The sequence below is a fragment of the Nannobrachium achirus genome (genome assembly GCF_963921795.1).
Source record: "Nannobrachium achirus genome assembly, chromosome: 18".
Lineage (NCBI taxonomy): Eukaryota > Metazoa > Chordata > Actinopteri > Myctophiformes > Myctophidae > Nannobrachium > Nannobrachium achirus.
The window spans coordinates 31,237,391-31,257,724 of record NC_137825.1 but is presented as its reverse complement, the minus strand read 5'-3'; the positions used below and the strand labels follow the sequence as shown (position 1 = coordinate 31,257,724).

The window sequence follows — 20,334 nt, the reverse complement described above, 5'->3', positions numbered from 1 at the left end:
TCTTTTTAAGTATCTCAATTGAAACAAGCCATATTATGCTTTTTTGGGTGTATCCTTTTAGTTGTCCTTGTAGGCCTACCAGTGAACTGTACTGTCATGAAACTGTACCTTTCCCTACGCAAACCTCTAATAAAATCGTCAATCAATCAATCAATCAACCAATTAATTCTGGTCTAACACAGGCGAGGGAACACGGAGTCCCAGCAAAGGAACATCATCACGTCATAGTAGCAGTTGCAGAGGGTACATTTTGGCCGTGTATGAAAGGTGAGCTAGTTTGCTCCACTGGCACTACCACTGGTCGAATAATTGACTGTGTAATGTGGGTGAAAGTGAAACTGATCGAAATAGCCATTTTTGGACGTTCTACAGTTGTTTTTGCTTTAGTTTTTATGTAAAAAGCATATAAATAAATAATAAATAAAATAAGGGGCTGGACCACAGGGCTGGCTTATCCAAGGCAAAAACGCACCCTATGCTATCACATGAGTTGGTATCACTTCCCGTCATGCATCGGTGTTTGGCTTCTTGCTGCTCTCAGGCGACTCGGCACAACAACAACAGAACAGGCAGCAGAAGATTATCACTTTGTCATCTTAATGTACAGACGTTGTATCAACGTTGTCGCGGTGGAAAACCAACCCACGGATTGATTCAACATTTCTTTTGCGAAATTTCTGGACGTTCCTGGTCGCTGCTCTGCGTCTTTTTGGACCGTAATGACCGAGGTAACGTGGTGTTGTACCAGCGGTGTATGTGTATCAGCTGATGTTGTCGTTTAATGCAGTGTTTCTCAAACTTTAACATTTCATGGTCTCCCCTTAACTCTGACAGTGTACAAATGGAACCAAATGAAATGTGGTTCCATTTGTACACTGCCAGAGTTACATACTTGTATGGGTCAATTTAGACCCCCAACTGCCTAACCCTAAAGGAACCCACACAGTCCCTGGAATCCACTTTGTTTGAGAACCACTTAAAGCAATGGATTAGATGGTGATGGTCATGATCTGTGTGTCCTCTTGCCCATTTCACCCGTATTAATTGAACTGTTAAAGTTTTTCCGGCCCGATATGCAAGTGTTTTAGCTTGTTTGCTAAAGTTAGCAGAAATTAACATGCAGGCCAGTTTAGCCTTTTATAACAGTCACACTGTTTGTTTGTTTGATTGATTGAATACTACAGTGGTACGATTATAAATATACAGACTGTATATCCTTTTGGCATCACTGTATAATACAGTGATGCCAAAAGGATAACAAATTGTGGCCCTGTGTATACAATTTATCAAGAATAAATGTAAAGACTTGTATGTTATAATACTATAACATACAAGACATCATCATTCCTGCTGTCCAGCTTTGAGGACTTTATGGCGGGTTTGAAGGAGGGTACAGAGTCACTTTTTGATGGCTGTTGGTAGGGCAATGGCATTCCACTTTTTGGTAGCCGAATTTAACCCCATGTTTGTGACGAATTTGGGTTGACGAGATCAGTGGAACTCCCTCTTTTGTGTGTGTGTGCGTGTGTGTGTGTGTCACGTTATTGAAGTATGGGCAGATTGGGCACTGATCCCTTGAGTATAATATAAGAAGCATAATGAGCAGGGGTTAGGTGAGTCCTATGTGTGAGGTTAAGTAGTAACCTGATAAGTTTGTTTTGTGAGGTCTGAAGTTTTGTTTTTTAATGCCTTTGTAATGTCAAAATGGCATTGGATGAGAGCTCCAGCAGTTGGTGTCCTCAGTGTGTTGTGTTCCCTAGTACTACGGATACATGAGGAGATCCTTCCCCATCTTGTTCTTTTTGTTGTAACGTTGTCTTCATTTAACTCTGACTGGCTACACATGTAACAAAGTGGACATTCATTTGGGCATATTTAACCCCATTTGGTTACATGTGTAAGCTCTGAGTTACTGTACAGCAGTGTTATTGTGTTATGTGTTTGCTGGAAGCAATCGTGTGTGTGTGTGTGTGTGTGTGTGTGTGTGTGTGTGTGTGTGTGTGTGTGTGTGTGTGTGTGTGTGTGTGTGTGTGTGTGTGTGTGTGTGTGTGTGTGTGTGTGTGTGTGTGTGTGTGTGTGGTCGGCCTTTGATGTTCTCTGTTCCTTTACAACAGTTGAATGACAATGCTGTGATTTACTCTCACCGTACTTTTGATTGAGTTGTCTCATCATCTGTGTGTGGCTTCTTTCCTGCAGCCAAAAAGAACCCTCTAATCACTATCACATGACTTGATTAACTGTGATTTTACCGTGTGCAAGACTCTGAAACATAGAAGCCACGACAGTGCAGATTAGACATTTGCTGTAAAGTAACGTTGCAGTGATTTGCGTTCGGAGGGGCATTCATTGTGATGTGCATGATTGGCAAACTGGCTGCAAAAACACACCTTCACAGTTTATTTGCCAAACTATCATGTCAGATAACGTTTCAACAGGGAAGTAAGTGGTGAATACATAAGGAAGGACATTTGGCAGTTTTCAATGAGCCAGCTGGTTTCTCTGGGTTTCTCTTTCGGTTGACAGGCCTTCCTGGCTTCCTCCAACCATTACTGGGTCTTCCTGACTTTCTTTTTGCCTGTAGGCAAACTTTCTTAAAGGAGTAGTTCACCCCCAAAATGACTTTTTTCTATTGATTACTCATGCCATATGGAGAGTAGTGTTCAATAATATTTTTTTGGTTTTTGTCACATTCCCAAGACAAAAATTTGATTCGAGTAAATTTACCCCCATTGATTCCGGATGGGGACCCGTTTCGAAACTGGTCCCCATCCGGAATCAATGGGGGTAAATTTATTGTTATCACATTTTTGTCTTAGGAATGTGACAAAAAACTAAAAATATTATTGAACTCTACTCTCCAGGCATGAGTAATCAATGGAAAAAAAGTCATTTTGGGGGTGAACTACTCCTTTAAGGCCTCTCTGGTCGTTTTGGGGTGTGATCTCCATTCCGACATGTCTCCATTCCGACAGTGACTTCTTATTGTCGGAGTGGCAACACTTCCATAGAGGTTAGGGATAGGGTTGGATGTCGGAAAGGAGACATGTCGGAATGGAGACGTGTAACCGGACGTTTTGGAGGGTGTTTTTTTTTCCTCCAATGTGCCCAATCCAGACCCAGCCTCTTGGGGCGCATTCCTAAAGGAATATGTTTTGTTTTGTTTTTGTGTTCCAGTGTGCCATGTGGGAATAAACTTTCTCTGGAGGTGCCATGCTTGCCACACAGACACCAGAGCCATCGCCAGAGGCCAAAAATGTCACACAGGTAAAGCAACAGTCCACGTTGTTCAGTTTAAGATCTTGTAACTCTAGAAGATTAGATCGTTTTTTATTTGTGGCATTTACCTAAACTAAGTTCAGACCTGATTCACCACTGCACAGAGCCTTTCAGGAGTAGCAACTTACATTTGTTAAACCTAATCTAGAACAGTACTTTGCAAGACTTTTAATTAAAAGTACCCCCACTTTGATATTAATTAGGCTACGACGGACCAAGTCAGTCTCCTTGGTTCCATTTGTACACTCTCTGAGTTACCGATTCCTACTTCTATCTAACTATCAATCATTTAAATGTAGACTCCCTGGAACTCTGAAGGACCCATGGTAGTCCCCTGACCCCACATTGAGAATCATCAGATTCTCACTTCTAGTTGTGGTGTTTTGCGTGGTTTTTATAGATTTTAGATTGATAGCATTATAAATTAATGTACTATGACCTGGTCCTCTATAGTGATGTACTCACTGGTCTGTATGGCTATCTCTATTCTTCTATCTCTACACTTTTGCTGCCTCTTACTTTGAAGGGATGAATTTTGCAAGCTGCCACTCCGCTTCCTCCCATAGGCCTTCGCTCTTATTTTGAAGGGCCAGGCGGGAATTTGCGCTGATTTTGGCCACTTTTTTTCAACTTTTACCCCCTCTAGTCACAGAACAGTGTGTTGACATGAAAGTGTCATGGCGGCCCCCATGCAAGTGCATTTTTAGCATGAAACATGCCAGCCTTGGGACCAAAATGTCTTTTTGAGTAAATTAAGTGTCTTTATTGCAAGATCAATGGATTTCTATGGAGGATCTTCACTTGGCGTGCACGCCCAACATGCGTTGTAAACAAATCGCGGACATTACCGATGCAGAATGGACAGACCAGACGTACAGTAAGTCATAACAGCTTGACTGTATTACAGTAAGTTTGACAAGCTGCCCCGTCAACGGCACATGTAGTTAATTAACCCTTTCATTGATGAGCTGACATGTCAACGGCAACAAGAGTGTTAAAATGCATCATATGACCAGTTGTAGCATGCTGAAATACTAAAATATCTAAAAACACAGATTGAACACAAAAAATAACTCCCAAACAACAATAAAATAAGATCTGGTTGTCCCAGAGGTGAGGTGGTCCTTTAACACTTTGCAAGCCACGGGGAGCCCCTTAATATTAAAACTGGAATATACCGGACATCTGAGCAAGGAGTCTCAGCCGCGCCGTCTTTTACCGTACTGGGTCATTAAAAACGAAATAAATGATTTTTATCTGAAAATCGGCGATCGTCTAACCTTCCCTAGTCACCACTCGTCCATCGATAGCTCATGGCTGCTCTGACATGAAGCAGAAGTGACGTCAGGTCCATTCCTTCCAGAGGCTCCCAGCAGCCGTCCGTTTACTGTTTAGATGATAACATTAGCATAGCTGGGCTAAGCTAGCCAAAATTGTCACATCGACTGTTCAGTCATTCTTGGCCAGAGCGCCTTATTCAAGTCTAATATTGTCAAATAAACTAAAGCTAAAAGGTCAGCCTTGTCCACACATCTAAGCAATGTGGGATTAATAGCAGTGGGGTTAAAAACGAATGCCAGATATATGAATTTCATGGTAAACTGTTATTCATAATTATTGCCAATTAGACATTAGAGATTTGGGTGGATTTCAGTCAGAGTAAATCATGTTCATTTTGACTCAGGGGTTTGGGGGATTCTATTGTGTAGCATAGTAATGCATTTGTAGAAAGGCCCTGCTGACGGCAGCACAGCTGCTAGTGTACCCAATGTACAGAACACAGACAATGGCATTCTCAGTCTGATAAATGTTGATGGCCTGTAGTGTATTGCATAATGTAGGCCAGTTGATGTTCACTCTGTGCCTGTCAGCTGACTGGAGGTGACTCAATAGGTAAACGTTTGAAAGTCACACGGTCAATGAGCCATCTTTCCTCCTCTCTTAATGGAACTATGACAAATGTTTTCCCCAAGTTTTGCCACTGTTGTATCTTCCTGTCGTTCCCAGTTCCTTCCCTCATTCAAAATAAGATCCATTCCATATTATTTGTGTGTGCTCAAGTTTATAGGTTTAATATGAGAACCTCACCTTTAGAGGGCCAGTACAAGGCTAAAAATGATAATGTGTATTATCCTCAACCAGGCCAATGGAGAGGGATTATCTTTTTTGTCTGTCCGTCCGATCAATGTGAAATTCTGCACACAGACTCCCAGTAGGTCAGGGAAGAGCCTCCAGCCCAAATCTTTCTAATCGTCCTGTTATAGCGCCACCACATCTTTTTAACTGATTTATTATTCATCCATTTTCACAATAATCATCATCGTGTTTCTGACTAGTGGATCAAAGAGAAGCTGGTGCTGTCACTGAAGGCCCTGCAGAAGCGCTACGTGACGTCAGATGCGGTGGTGACCAGTGAGGATGCGGATGCCAACCTGCTCTGCTGTGCCCTGGAGGCCATCTTCATCCATGGCATCAAGAGCAAGCACATCCACTCGGAGGCCGCTGGCCGCAAAAAGAAGGGGGCGAGGAGATCCCTCCCCCAGCCCGTCTTCTGGAGCCTGCTCAAAGCGGTCACCCACCGGTGAGTGAAGAGCTCAGCAAGGATCACATACCACAGACATGTTATTAACCACAAAAACCCTCTAGATTTATGTGACCCGAGTTACAACTGTACTTGGACTGCTTTTTTCTACAAATCTAACCCTTTGCCAGAAATTGCTGATCTGAACAACTCAACTCTAAATCAGAGCTATTTAGATTGCTACAAAAGTATATGACCGGCAGGCCAACGATAACCACAATTCATTCAAAGCAATGCAGTATTACATTAACTAAAAGAAAAAACAATGCCTATAATGACGTTCCCAAAATAGGAACACCAGTTTCCACGCGGTTAATGACCATTACATGGAAGTGTGTGAAAGATGCTAACCAAATAAGTTAAATTATTATCACTGCTGTTCCCTGTCACAGTGACGTGATTGCGGAACTGGAGAAGCTGAGCTTCGTGAGCACAAACGTGGGCCGGTGCCGGGCCTGGCTGCGGCTGGCGCTCAACCACGGCCTGGTGGAGTGCTACCTGGTCTCCCTGTTCAGGGAGGGCTCCAAGCTGCAGTCCCACTACCAGCCCAGCGCGCTCATCCTCAACCCTGAGGAGCGCGAGGTGCTGATCAGCTACCTGCAGGGCCTGGCCTCGCTCACGTTCGACCTCTCCTACAAGTCGGCCGTCCTCAACGAGTGGACCACCACCCCGCTGGCTCTGGCCGGGCTCTGCCCCGCCGCCCAGGCGGACGACCTCGAACCTCCCCCTGTTAATGGCGGCTCAGCCTCCCAGCCGAAGGAGTCGTGGGACACGGCATCACAGTCGTCAGGTAGGCCTGTCACAATTATTACATAATCATCTAATCCACAATTACTTGACATAATCGTAACTATTTTGCATAATCGTCACGTCATGATGCGTTGTAAGCTTAGACAGTAGATCAGCGATTTCTGCTATTTTCAGAAAAATATTTAAGTATAAAATACTTAAAAACTGAAATTAAATTTGTATTCATATGTTCCAGTCGTCAATGCCAAAAACACAATGAAATCGTTAGTCGCAATTATTTGTGTGACAATTAATCGTCAATTAAAATTTGCAACCGTGACAGCTCTATCGTCGGGCTCTTCGGACACGGTGGAGGTGCACCGAGGGGGCCCAGGCGGAGTGCTGGTGGGAAAGGGAGCGGGGGCGCTCGCCGCCATGAACTCGTCCAATCTGAGCCTGGACACGGCGGGCTCCTCTCAGCTGTCGTCCAGCCTGAGCTCTGACAGCCTCCTGCAGGGTCAGGACCCCCGCAGTGACCTGGACCTGTCCCCCAATGGTGACAGTGCCACCAAGAGGCCACACAAAGAGTATGTTACTGTTTGTGTGCGTGTGTGCGCTTGCAAGTGAATAATAACAAATATTATAAGATGAATAATAATGGTAAAAGCTATTACCGGTAAGTGCTGGTAACCGGTGGACATTTGTTTTGAATTATTCAGCTGAAGAGTGCGGTTACACCCCGCCATTCCGAAACACCGCTATTCCGAACGTTGACTTCTAACCCTAACCCTAACCCTAACCCTTACCCTAACCCTAACCCTAACCCCTAACCCTAACCCTAACCCTAAACCTAACCCTAACCCTGCTTCGGAATAGCGGTGTTTCGGAATGGCGGACTGTTGCCGAAGAGTGCACACCCATTAAAAAAGTGCAATCCATCAGCCCAAATTAAGACACAATGAAGAAGGACGTATATATCGAGACACATCAGTTTACTAACCTATGTGGAGAGCAGTGTGCAGGCTTCTTTAATAACATTTACTATTAGTGAACATATACCATTGTCTGTTATCCTCAAAAAGTCTTGAATATTTTCAGTAAAGTCGACCGTGTTTGGTTTCCAGTGACTTCTGATGTATTTACCTCTTGCTCTTAAAAAAATGCATGCATATGTATGACCTATCCTCCAAATCTTATCAAATGCATGCACATTCATTTACAATCAAATGTTGTCCTCTTGCCATGCACTGGTTGAAACTTGTCGTGTCTCTGCAGTGTACTGTTAGACTTTCGGAGCAGCGGACACTCCAGCCAGGACTCCATGCGTGAGGAAGACTCCTTTGTCTCCAGCGTGGGTCCTGACCACATATCTGATACCACTGCTTGCAGCGGCTCTGACGGCGAGATCCACGGCCCGGCCACGCCCTTCCCCGTTTTTGCAGACCGGACAACAAGTTCCTCACCTCCACGCTCAGAACCGGCCCCCGAGTCGATCCTCAGTTCTTCAGAATCACGGCTTGACAACTCCTCTGAGTCGCGCTCGGATACAGAAGTGGCCATCAGCGAGCCTGTGGAGGAGGAATATGTGTCCAGTTATAAGAAAGAGACTGAGATTGTCCAGAAGGACCCTGAAGTAGGGTCGATGAAGTACCCTGCAGAGTGCAGCTCTGAGCCTTCAGCAAACAGCCTCAAAACTGTTTGCTCGGATCCTGCCTTCTCTCACCCTGCCAGTAACCTCAGCAGGCAAATGTCAGCAGAATCACTATCGGTAAGTGTATTTGCAGACAAATGGGGTAGTGAAAGTGACATGCACACAGTCACATATAATATTTTCATGTTGGGTCATCAAAATATTAGGATGCCAGAAGAATTGCCGAACAGCCTTTGTGGGCTTATAGATCAGCTATCTGTCGGTGAGTGACATTCTTCCCAAATAAGTAAAACAGGCATAGCTCCAACCAAACTCCTAAACCAATCTCTAAATGCTTAATCCTAAAATGGTCCTCATAATGTCTATTTCTGAAATTCTACTACCACTATATTTGTGGGGACATTTGGCACTCGCAAGTATAGTAATACAAGTACAAACACACATTGCTCCTCTGACATCCAAAGTTCTTATAACTTACTGTAAGTGTGATGTAATGTGGAGGTCGTTGTGATCCCTCGTGTTTTATGGTTTCATAAAACATTTTTTACATTGCTGTAATGAGCCATAACGCACACAACTCTTATGAAACATTATTGGTTAAGAGTTCACATAAAACCTTGTTCCCTGAAATGGGACATTTCAGGAGGGAAGCTGTTGGCTCATCTTGAAATTGTGCATTTCCACTATTGCTGAGAAGTTCTCTCATGTATTTCTATAATTATGTCATATTTATTGTTGCTGTTGAAATGTGTGAAATTTGACTTGGGCCATCCACTGTGGCACCTGGCACTTGGACCTGTTGGGACACTGAATCTTACAGATCCAGCCTGAACAATTCAGATTGTTTTGATTTATTTTGTGTTGCGATGACTTTGATTTTTAAGCACACACTTCAGCTAACTCTAACACTAGAAGTTGATGTGGAAATAAATGATTGAAACTGTGATTGGTGGACAAAACAATGTTGGATTCCTGTCCCAAGTGAAAGTATGGTGCAATGGTGCATCTCGGTTAAGCACCACACACAGTAGAGTAGAGCAGTATTCTTTTTTGTGGACATCACTATAACTTTGGAACAACGTGCAATAAGCAAGCACCGGATGCAATATTTCAACTCATTAAAATACTCTATTGTTTCTTATTCCCAAAGTACATAAGTGATTCACTTCTATCCTTCCTACATGTATGTGGTGTTCTCCGTTCGCATTGCTTGCAGCTTCTGACGCGTACCGAAAATAACAGATCTACAAGCTTCGAGATGTGTGGTAGAACAGATCTACAAGCTTGTAGATGTGGTGGTTTTGAGTGCATGACACAAAGTGCAACCTTCCCCGCAGAAAAATTTATGTATTCTTCTTGGTATAAGTTAGCAAATTACGCATAGCTCTGTATAGCAGAGAGAATGACTTTGTACTGTCATCTGCAGTATACACACTCCTGGATCTCAGACGACGACATCTACAAGCCCCACCTTGAGGAAGTGTCGGACCTAGAGGAGTCCTCAGCCAGTGTTAATGGTCTGAGCTCCCCCTCCTCTGAGTCTGAGAACCCTCAGTCACCCCCCAGCGTGGTCCACCGCAGACAAATAGGTATTTGGTCAAAACACACCGATCATTGCCTTGGCTACAGTAGATGTAGATTTATTATGTTACAGATGTGCCCATATAATGGTTTCAAGATCTGACTTAACTCAACCTGACATTCCTGTTTTTATGGGCAAGTCAATATACGTGACACTTTTAAGTGGTCAATTAGCACTTATTGTCACACTGAAAAACAAACGCACTGAAATAAAAAGAACACATATTAAGAAACATCGGAGTAGACGAGGAGAATTTGATTTCAAAATATTCTTGGTGTAGAGTGACAATTCCCTCAGTTTCCACTTTCCAGTCAAGAAGTCATATATTTCTTATCTGTGGGGAAAGCTGTGTTGAAATGTATAGGAAAGTTCAAGTATTTCCTTTCATCCTTTCAAAGCATGAGTGTATAATAAGGAACATTATAGTCAGCATGTCCAAGAAAGATTGCAGTCTCCTAAGCTATGTCCTAAACTAAGGCTAGTGTGTGTGTGTGTGTGTGTGTGTGTGTGTGTGTGTGTGTGTGTGTGTGTGTGTGTGTGTGTGTGTGTGTGTGTGTGTGTGTGTGTGTGTGTGTGTGTGTGTGTGTGTGTGTGTGTGTGTGTGTGTGTGTGTGTGTGTGTGTGTGTGTAAAACTGTCGATGTGTGCAATTTTTCTTTCAACTGTTTAGTCAGTGCCTTTTAGTGCAATATTCATTATCTTAACTTTGCCCAATTTTCAACAAGAATTTTCTACAAAAACTACGTAATATTTTGTGTTGATACAGCTCCGTGCCTCCGTTGCTCTCCCCTTTCTCTCTCTCTCTCTCTCTCTACCACACAGCACACACACACACACACACACACATAGACACACGCACGCAGTCAGATATCATTCAGTAGGAAAAAACGTCATGTGCCGCGGTTCCCTGTGACTGTCTGTCTGACAGACGTTTACTGTGTGAAGGAAGACTGTATGTAGCACTAGCAAGCAGCATAGCACGTGTCAAGTTAGACGAACGTCAATTCTTGACTTCGTCGATGGACTTCAAAATAAGAGCGCTTTTTCCCGGTCTGCGGACTTCAAAATATATACAGTATATATATATATTTCTTTGTATTATTTTTATTTATTTATTAAATAAAACCAAATGAACCCTTATTTTATGTCATTTTAGGCTCTCAAAAATCGTGTGAGAATCGTGATCTAGATTCTTGTGGAGGAAAATCAAGATTCTCATTTTAGCAAGAATCGCCCAGCACTAGTATATTGTGATTATCGCTCCCTTTTTTCTGGGCTTAGTCGTTTTTTTAAGCACAAAGCCTGGCTCACTTCCTCATTAATGTTTTTTTTTTGTTATCAATTATTTTTATTTTCCATAACATGAAATTAGAGACATACATATGAATAGAACAAGAAAAAGTAAAACATTGATCAAAAGAAAAATGCAATTAACAGACAAACAACACAAACAATAGCAAAACAAGAAAAGGAAAAGAAAACCCACCCACCCCCTTTCCCCGGACCAACACGGAATGTACAATAGTGCATGCCTGTGCTAGGCTGTTACCACTATATAGTGATTTCTTGAATCATAGCCTTAAGCTTATCTGCAATGTCCGACCACATATTAATGTTTTCTTCTTTTGCTCCGTGTAACCTTGCTATCGACTGCTCTAAATATACTATATCTAGAAAGGTCAAGGCCCACTGGCGGAACGTTAACGTATGAGGAGGTTTCCACCGCGTAGCTACCATCTTCTTCGCCGCCGTTAATCCAGCAAAGAAGATGCGCTTGCGTATATTGTTTAGTTGCAACTGTGAGACGTCATTTAATAAAAATAAAGAAGGAGAAGATATGATATTAATACTAAAAATAGTTGAAAGTTTGGAGGCAACCATATTCCAGAATGACGACACATTTGGGCATTCCCAAACCATGTGAAGGAAGGTACCAATACTATTTGAGGCGCAGAGAGTGCAGTTGGGATTATTCAAAATCCTCATAGCACATAGTCTGCGGGGAGTTAAATAAGTCCGATGAACAAAATTTAAATGAATTTGTTGATGGTCTGGATTTCTAGAAGATAGCCTAATGTTAGACCATACTGTGTCCCAACAAAAGTCAGGGTCCAAATTTGGTACATCATTCCTCCAAACAGTATCAACAGATAGGGGCCCATAACTACAGTCTAATAAAAAACCATAGAGGGTGGAAACCAAACCTCTTGTTCTGTTACCATCACAGATAAACTCATGGAAGGGGTGCAATCTAAGGGGAGCTTGCCATGGGACCCCGTAGGTCCTCATGGACGTTACTTCCTCATTAATGTTGAACCTTACAGTAACATATCCTTTACCTAGATTAAACCCTACTCCCTTTTCATGTTTTGTTCATCACTGCCCTTTTCTGGTGACTGTAGGATCAGATGTACTGCTGAAACCGGTTTTGTGCTTTTGTCACACCCAAAATAATCTGAAGTGACAGAATGAAAGTAAACCAATAGCCAAATTGTTATTGTATGGTGCTAAATGTGTCTTGTTGTCCTTGTCATTTCCCCATCTTCCCCATCTTCTTCCTGTAAGGGCTGTCCAACCCGTTCCGTGGCCTGCTGAAGCTTGGTCACCTGGAATACCGCGGGGTGTTGGGTAGGTGGCGAGACTACTATTGTGAGCTGTCCCCGTTTGAGTTCCGCCTTTACCTCGATGCTGAGGAGCGCACCGGCTGCGAGAACTCCTCCCTGCTGCGCTGTGAGGACGCCCGTGTCACCTCATCCGACGGGCGCTTCGAGCTGGCCTTCTCGGGTAGGCACCTCTACCTCCGGGCAGCCAATCATGACGAGGCAGAGGACTGGGTGGACCGCATTGTGGAAGCGGTTAACAAATGTCGCCCGACGTCGCGCATTGACGAGCAGTGGGAAGTGCTGCAGGTCCCCCTCACGAACGGTCTGAATGAACCCTCGCCATTGTCTACATCCTCCACCCCTTCCAGCCCTGAACGAGGCTTATCGTCCATGGACGTGGAGGCCAGTGGAGCGTGTGCGGTGCCTCCACAGGACCTAGACTGGACACGGGCCGCAGACCCAGAGCCAGACGCCATCAAAGAAGCCGTGTTGTACTTCTCGCCAGACGCTGATGGCCGGACGTGGGTGCGGCTTGTCTTCTCCCTCTCCTTAGAGGCATTGAAGGGCTTCTGGGTCCAGGAAGGACGCAAGTCTCTGCGGATGGGCCACCCCATCGAAGTCATTCGGGATGTTGTTCCAGCCGTCTCACTGGGAGATGAGTCCTTCTTTAAACTCCTGACCTGCAAGGAGACGCTGAGGCTGAGAGCGGAGAGCCCTGAGGAGGCACGCGCCTGGAGGGCTCTGATCCGTGGAGCTCTGGACTCCTACCTGGACAGCGGGGAGGATGGGTTATCGGAGGAGCCAGCAGTAGGGGGTCAGGGCATTGCGGGAAACATCCACAGACTGGTGCAACACAGACTAAAAGGCGATGGAGTGCTGCTGGCTCATCTATACACTGTGCCGTCAGAGAGGGGGCTGGACAAGCAGAACTTCAAGTGTGCAGGTGATTTGGGAGTTTTCAGCTTGATTGCACTCTCTCGACTTGTTGTACAGATCAAGAATCAGTTTTACACATCACAGTTTTCAGGTGTAACGCAATGGGTGAAATGTTATTTTCTGTGTGCGCTCCATTGTTTTGTAGTGTTCTTGGAGAAGAGAGAGGATAGACGTAGACTGAGAGCAAAACTAAGAGATAGAGAAAACAGGTTAAATACACCCGACACCTTGTGAGCTTGCAGATTAGTTATTTTCCATGAAAAGTGATGTAGAGAGAAAAAGCAGACCCCAATCAAAGAAGTATAAAGGGTTGAAGTGGTTCCCTTTATACTTCTTTGAACCACCCACTAATCGTTAGTGGGTGGTTTGAGTTATTTTTATCCATTCACCCAGTTTTGTTCTCCCTACCACATGCAAGTCTTAATAATAAGACTCCAGATGCATGGGTCCTGGGGATTCCTGACTGCAGGTCATCAGACTCTGACTATTTACCCAGCTGATCTACAAGCTCCCATCTTGACAACAAAGTATATAGGGCTTAAGAAGTCGTTAAATTGTCCGGTATGACCGGTAGTTCATAGTTCATCACCGCCATATAATGACTTATAATAATAATAAATAAATAAACATACATGCAAACCCCTGATTTTAAATCTTCATTGCTGGATGTGTTGTTAACAATACGAGAGATTGTTATGTGTGACAATGGAGAAGTAAAGAGCCTCTGCTCACATGAGGAAGTTACAGAAACTAGGCTAGTTATATATGCATGAAATCATCACATGCTTGACATCTGTTGGCCGTGGTGCAATCTCACAAAGGAAAAATTGGCTGTGGTCCAATCTCACAAAGGAAAAATGTTTTAGCTTTCTTTCAGGGGATTTGATGTATTAACAGTAGAGTAACTGTACAATATTTGTAAATGAAATGCAAGTGAGATGTTGAGGGGCTCGGATTGCACAGTGGTAAAGTACCTGCCCACCACTGTGGAGTCTAGGGCAGGGGTCTTCAACGTTTTCAGGCCAAGGAAAGGACCCCTTGCTTGAGAGAGATGAAGCAGGGACCCCACAACCTTTTCATAGATTCCACATAGTTTCATCGTTTGACAGCACAATCATCAGTATATTTTGGATTCATGTCAGTTTGTGTTTTCAGATATTTAACCACTTGAACCATCAATACTAATAAGTCTGCTCTTTTCTTCCAAACCTCTTTGATCGCCTCACAACTTTTGAGCTTGTAGATCGGCTATTTTTGGCTAAAGTTCTCAGAATATGGACGGTAGGGTTCAAATGCTTAAAAAAAGGAGAAAAAAAGTTTCTATCACACAAAGTTTTCGAGGACCCCCTGTTGAAGACCCTTGGTCTAGGGGTTCGAGTCCACCCAGCGAGTGCAGTATATGAACATAATTGCCGACGGGGGAGGGTGATCTTTGTCACTGCATGTAGTCGGTGCCTGTAGGATGTAGGCGTTATGTCCTCCCGGTGGGGGCTCCTCACTGTTGGGTGAGCCTTGTAGGGTACAACAGAAGTGACAACACACAAAGGTGTGCGGGGAGGAATTCATTGGCATAACAATTAAATTGGGGAGAACATGGTAAAAAGATTACTGGCTCTTCTAAATGTATTGAAATGAAATTCATGTGAGCTGCTACTTTTGGTTTGTAAGGCAATTAATGTAATTCTAGGTATCTAGGGTATAGTTGAACAAAAAAATGGAAGTTAAGTTCAAGCAGTTAATTCTTAAGAGCGGCGCAGCAGCGGCGCAGCGATAGAGTTATGAGCGCGCGGCTTACACAGTCACAGAGACATTATGATACCGCGCTGCTTGCCTACCGGATTATAAAAGCCCGACCCAGCCCAAAGCCCGACATATACGTGACAAATTGAGCCCAGCCCGGCCCGCGCCACGCCGACCCGTCGGGTCCCGTCGGGCTCGGGCTGAGCTATTAAGCTCTACTTTCTTCCCCTTGTATCAAAATAATTCCAAGGTTATGGTAAAGTCATACCACAACCTTGATGTGAAACTAGGAATATATGTTGCTATATTTATATCATTTTCTGTCCCTCGTGCAGGTTGCCCTCGGCAGATCGGCCTCTCCCTGGGAAGAGCGCGGCTGTGCGAGTTCTCGGGCCAGTACTACTGTGACTCCTGTCACCTTGGTGACACCACGATCATCCCAGCCCGCATGGTGCACAACTGGGACCTCACAGCTCGAGAGGTGGGTCCAGCAGTGGAGATGTGCTGTATCATACAGGGGCAAAGGGCATTAAACCGAACCTTGAATTCGTTAAATGCCTCTGGAAACAAAGACTACACTGCACTAAAATTAGTATTTGTGCAACATCTTACTTACGTCCAAACAATGCATATCATATGTATATGTATATATACGTAGATTTTTTTTCTTCCCTTATACGGTCTTATTTTTTTAAGACATTACTAATGCTGCAGAAATCTGAAGAAGCCAAACTAAAATGAGTTTTACGCTTATATACTGTGTGCATGTGCGTGTGACTCATCAGGTTTCCCGGAAGGCCCTGAGATTGCTGGATGAGATCGAGCAGGAGCCCCTGTTGAACCTGGAGCAGCTGAACCCGGAGCTGATGGAGCACGCCGAACCCATGGGCCAGGCACACCGCCTCCGTCAGAGCCTCCGCCTGCTGGGAGACTACCTGCTCACCTGCCGCAGTGGTGCCTGTAAGAATGTCCAAGCCAGGTATGAAGGGCACTTTGTGTTGTGTGAAACTTGTTTCACTTTGAACTTTGTTGCACTTTCAACCACTTAATTTCAGTTTCAACCACTTCTTTCATCCCTATAGGAAGTACTTTGTTGTACAATCATATCCTATCCTATACAGATTACATTTGGCTTTTGAGTTTCAAGAAGTAGTGAAAAAGCTGATCCAGCTTTTAGATTTGCAATTTTCACTAGTTTGGCAAACTCATTTTTCTTTTGGGTCCTGAGATGTTTGAGAACCATTGTGTGTAGACTGTAGAGGACCTACACCTACAGTTGGGAGAGGAAAGCCCTCTGCTGGTGGTGGGTTAATATGGCAGTCAGTGCAGTTATCCAGGATCTAGTTGGTTCTGGATTACTATGAGCACTCCTCCTGGCCTGGGCTCACAGGTGCCCCACTCTATTCCTGCTCCATAGACCTGCTACACTCTTTCTCCACCTCTGCATTAGCAGACATTTTTGTCTTGAGCTGGGCATACAGCAGATTTGGATATAGCACCCCTTAATAAATGTACCCCTAAAAATGTGTACATTATACCCTAAATGAACACAATTTGCCTCAAAGGTCAGATTTTCAGATTGAATTAGACTAATATACCTGTTTGTCAGTATCCCTTTTATGCCCATACCTGTATAACGGGTATGCATAACCGGTTAAACCAGGTGGGGCATGCATTCCCAACTTTCGTCATTCCAGACTTGTGTGGTTCCAGGGTTTCGGGCACGCAATCTAGTAGCAGAAATAGCTTTCTTTTTATTTTTTACATTTTTACAAAATTGGGATGCCACGCTTAATATGGTTAACGTATATGCCGCTTTGTGTTGCCATTATCGACATAGGAATCTGAGGTTGTTCCATGTTTTTGTATATTTAACAAGCATTGTTTTGTTATTGGGTTCTCCTCAGATTGCAGCAGCGGACATACCTGTTGGAGTCGAGCCATCTTTACAGCGTGATAGACCTGCGACAGGTATCCAAACATACTGCCTCCTCTATGACTGTTATGATATATTCAGCTTGCCATTCAGTTTGAGTGTCCTATCCTGAGTGTTCATTTATCTGAGAGTATAAAAAGGAACCAGGCAACTAATCAATTTCAATAAATATTCAATAATCAGAAGTGGAAGAATGTAGAAGTAAACAATGTGGTAAACAATACTTCCACTCTACACTACTGTGTATCTCCAGTGTCAAAGAGAATTCCGGCCTAGAAGGCCGCAGTGTCCAGCCAGTGTCGGAGGGCACTGCCATTATTGTTTACCAAACGCAGGGTGCGCACATTCAGAAGTCTCCCGAGACGGATGAGGTTTCAAAGAGTTCAAAGATGTGCGTTTTGTAAACAATAATGGCAGCGCCCTGTGAAAATAACACTGGAGGGACTACTTTCAGTATGTATGACATACATTTACTTTAGGATTATCATTATAACCAATCGCCTCGGTTTGGAGTCGTGGTCGGGTCAGGGAATGGACAAGATTGCCTGTTATGAAGAGAGAGAAAAAATGCCTGGACCTTTTTGTGAGAGAACACCACCAACTAAAGGTTAAAAAAAGCCTTCCAGGCCAGGAATTCTCCTTTAAATCCCTTTCATCAGTGTTGCTCGATACATGAAGCATGCGATTGCGTTGCCTATACTCTCTCCTTCCAACAGATTTCACGATACTATCACGTGTGTGTATGTGTGTGCTTTGCAGATAGCGGCGGGTCAGTACGTGGCATACCTGAACACGTTGGTGCAGTTCGCTTCCAGCCATGTGCACCAATGTGAACTCTGCAGCCAGCGCGGCTTCTACTGCCAGATCTGCAACTCCGACGACGTCATCTTCCCCTTCCAGGTCGACAGCACCACCCGGTAGGCAGCAGCCACACTCACTCAATTCAAATAAATTCAACACACTCACACACACTATAGGAGTCGGCCACAACAGCAGTGACAATTCAGAAATCTATAGGGAGGAATGAATTGCCATTATGTCTAAATTGGGGGAGTAATTAGTAATTAGCTACACTTGTGCAAATGTTGTCCGCTTTGTTGTTTTGAACATGTCATTGAACGTAGACATAAGTTATTTCAGGAGGTGAATCGCATTGGTTTGTCTTAGGTAAGCATTCTTGCTTTATTTCCTCAGTCCTCATCTTCATGCACCTTTTCTTTCTGTCTTCCAGGTGTAAAGACTGTAAGGCTGTGTTTCACTTGGCCTGCCATGCACAGTCACCCTCCTGCCCACGCTGCCAGCGTCGTAAGAAATACCTGGATGACGTGCAAGGCTGAGACGCGCCAGACTGCAGACCGTTGTAGCAAACCTGCCATCATACAGGGCTCCCTTCCTGTCTGTACTCCTGGAAGCTATAAGATTATTGATGGAAAGAAACGGACAAAAGGAACACAAAATGTAGCTTTTTTTTGTCAACTAATCCTCAAGTGCAATTATGTTGTGGGGCTCGTCTGTTCTGACTGACCCAAAACAAACATCCATTGAAGTGGATGTGTGTGCCAGAGTGACTCAGCAAGTCCCCTTGACTGACATGATGGGTGTTACTGACGGTGTGCACTGTACAGACAACTTTAATTTCACTATTGTAGGTTTAATTCAGATCAGTCATAGACATTAAATAAAGGTTTGAGTCACAATGAAGGGTTCTGCCAATTTGCTCACTTTTAAAGTGTTTTTTATTTTATTTTGTATTGTTGGTCATATTGGTATGTGATGAACAGAACCTTTTTTTCTCCATTCTGTCATGTTTACAAAAGATGCTTTACACTATACTTATCATGGAGACTCATAGAAGTCATATGCCTATCGGCGGTATTGACAAAGTGGGGTTGGGAAAAAAGTTTTTATAACAAATGTATAAATGAATAAAAAACAACACTTGAAATGTTCTACTTAACTTAAGATCTTGATTATAATGTGCCTTGCTTTTTATTTAAACGTACACCTTTTTCTATGTTATTAATATAGTGCCAAAAAAGCTTTGCAAAAAGGATTTTAGACATTGCCTTGTTGGAGATTTTATAATTGACATCCCAGTTGAATGTTAGAAGCAAGCAGTGCGGGGGGGGAATGGCTTAAATTGTGTGAATGTGTGAATCACATTTATTATCAAGATTATGTTGAAGTTTCTTATTTTCTTAATAATCAAACTGTCTAAGGTTTTCTGACACACACAATGACATTGGTGTTTTTTCTGAAAATTCTGACATTTAGATTTAGTCTGTTTCTATGCTGCTAGTGTGGCCATACTGAAAAGATTGGTGAAATGGTGGAAATGTATAAATCATGATTATACAGTAGTTTGTTTGTTTTTATTTACTCTTTATACAGTACTTCTTGACTGGATTTCTCAATGTTTCTGAACATTAATTTGACATTCTCATACTTTGCACATTTGCACTGAAAGGCGTGACTGTTAAAGGGATATTTCAACTAAAGTTCAAGTTGTAATGTCCTTGACTATGTGAAGTTAACTTATTCTCAGATTTGGGCTAATGTCACACTTACACAAACAGTTTTTGATAGTGGTATTAGTGGCCAATCTATTCCTCTGAAAAATACACGTATTGTTGTCAAAATGTTGGTTCTGTTTGATTTCAGTAACAGTAGGACATTTCACCTGATATTGCATAAAAACATACCTTTTCTGAAACCTCTTGACAGCAAACTACATTTCTTTTTCCTTCTTTTTCTAAACGTGCATCTCTGCACAGCCATTGCTGAAAGAGTATTTTTATGGGACATTTTGAACACATTACACCACCTACCAAATGTTGAAATAGAACTTTGCTGTATTGATTGATTGTTGTTCTCAAATTCTTTATGTTAATGTCTCATTTAGCCTATACTTTATTGATCAATTAAAAAGATAAACTAATTTCAGTCAACATTGCCTTTTCTAAGTCTCTTTGCCATTCTAGTCTTTAAGACATTTTACTGACAACATGGTCTATGAATATTCACTTTGGCATATTTTATACATCAGCCTAGTCTATTCTTTTTGAGATGTGGGCATCTACAGTTCGTTTGTATACAGCCTGCAAATATTGGTTAAACATTGGATAATATTAATAACTTGGTTTATTATACTGTACATGGCTAAAGGGCACCACCATGTGTCGAAGTAGAGGAATTTGTGAAAGATTTGTTAAAGGCCCAGTTAATCTCTGGGACAACCAGATCTTATTTTATTGTTGTTTGGGACAAGATCAACACAATCCTGAGTTATTTTTTGTGTTCA

The 20,334-nt window shown here is 43.1% G+C and overlaps 1 protein-coding gene across 1 annotated transcript; it reads left to right on the top strand.

Moving 5' to 3' along the window:
- The first annotated feature begins 572 nt into the window (after nt 1-572).
- Nucleotides 573-19,896, top strand: plekhm1 (pleckstrin homology domain containing, family M (with RUN domain) member 1). Its single transcript, XM_080748181.1, has 13 exons — nt 573-728; nt 3,175-3,264; nt 5,613-5,857; nt 6,250-6,647; nt 6,930-7,173; nt 7,862-8,354; nt 9,664-9,826; nt 12,384-13,364; nt 15,433-15,578; nt 15,883-16,076; nt 17,005-17,068; nt 17,793-17,950; nt 18,265-19,896. Exons 2-13 carry the CDS (start codon nt 3,211-3,213, stop codon nt 18,368-18,370), a joined length of 3,246 nt encoding a protein of 1,081 aa, XP_080604307.1. The 5' UTR covers nt 573-728; nt 3,175-3,210; the 3' UTR covers nt 18,371-19,896.
- The last annotated feature ends 438 nt before the right edge of the window (nt 19,897-20,334 follow it).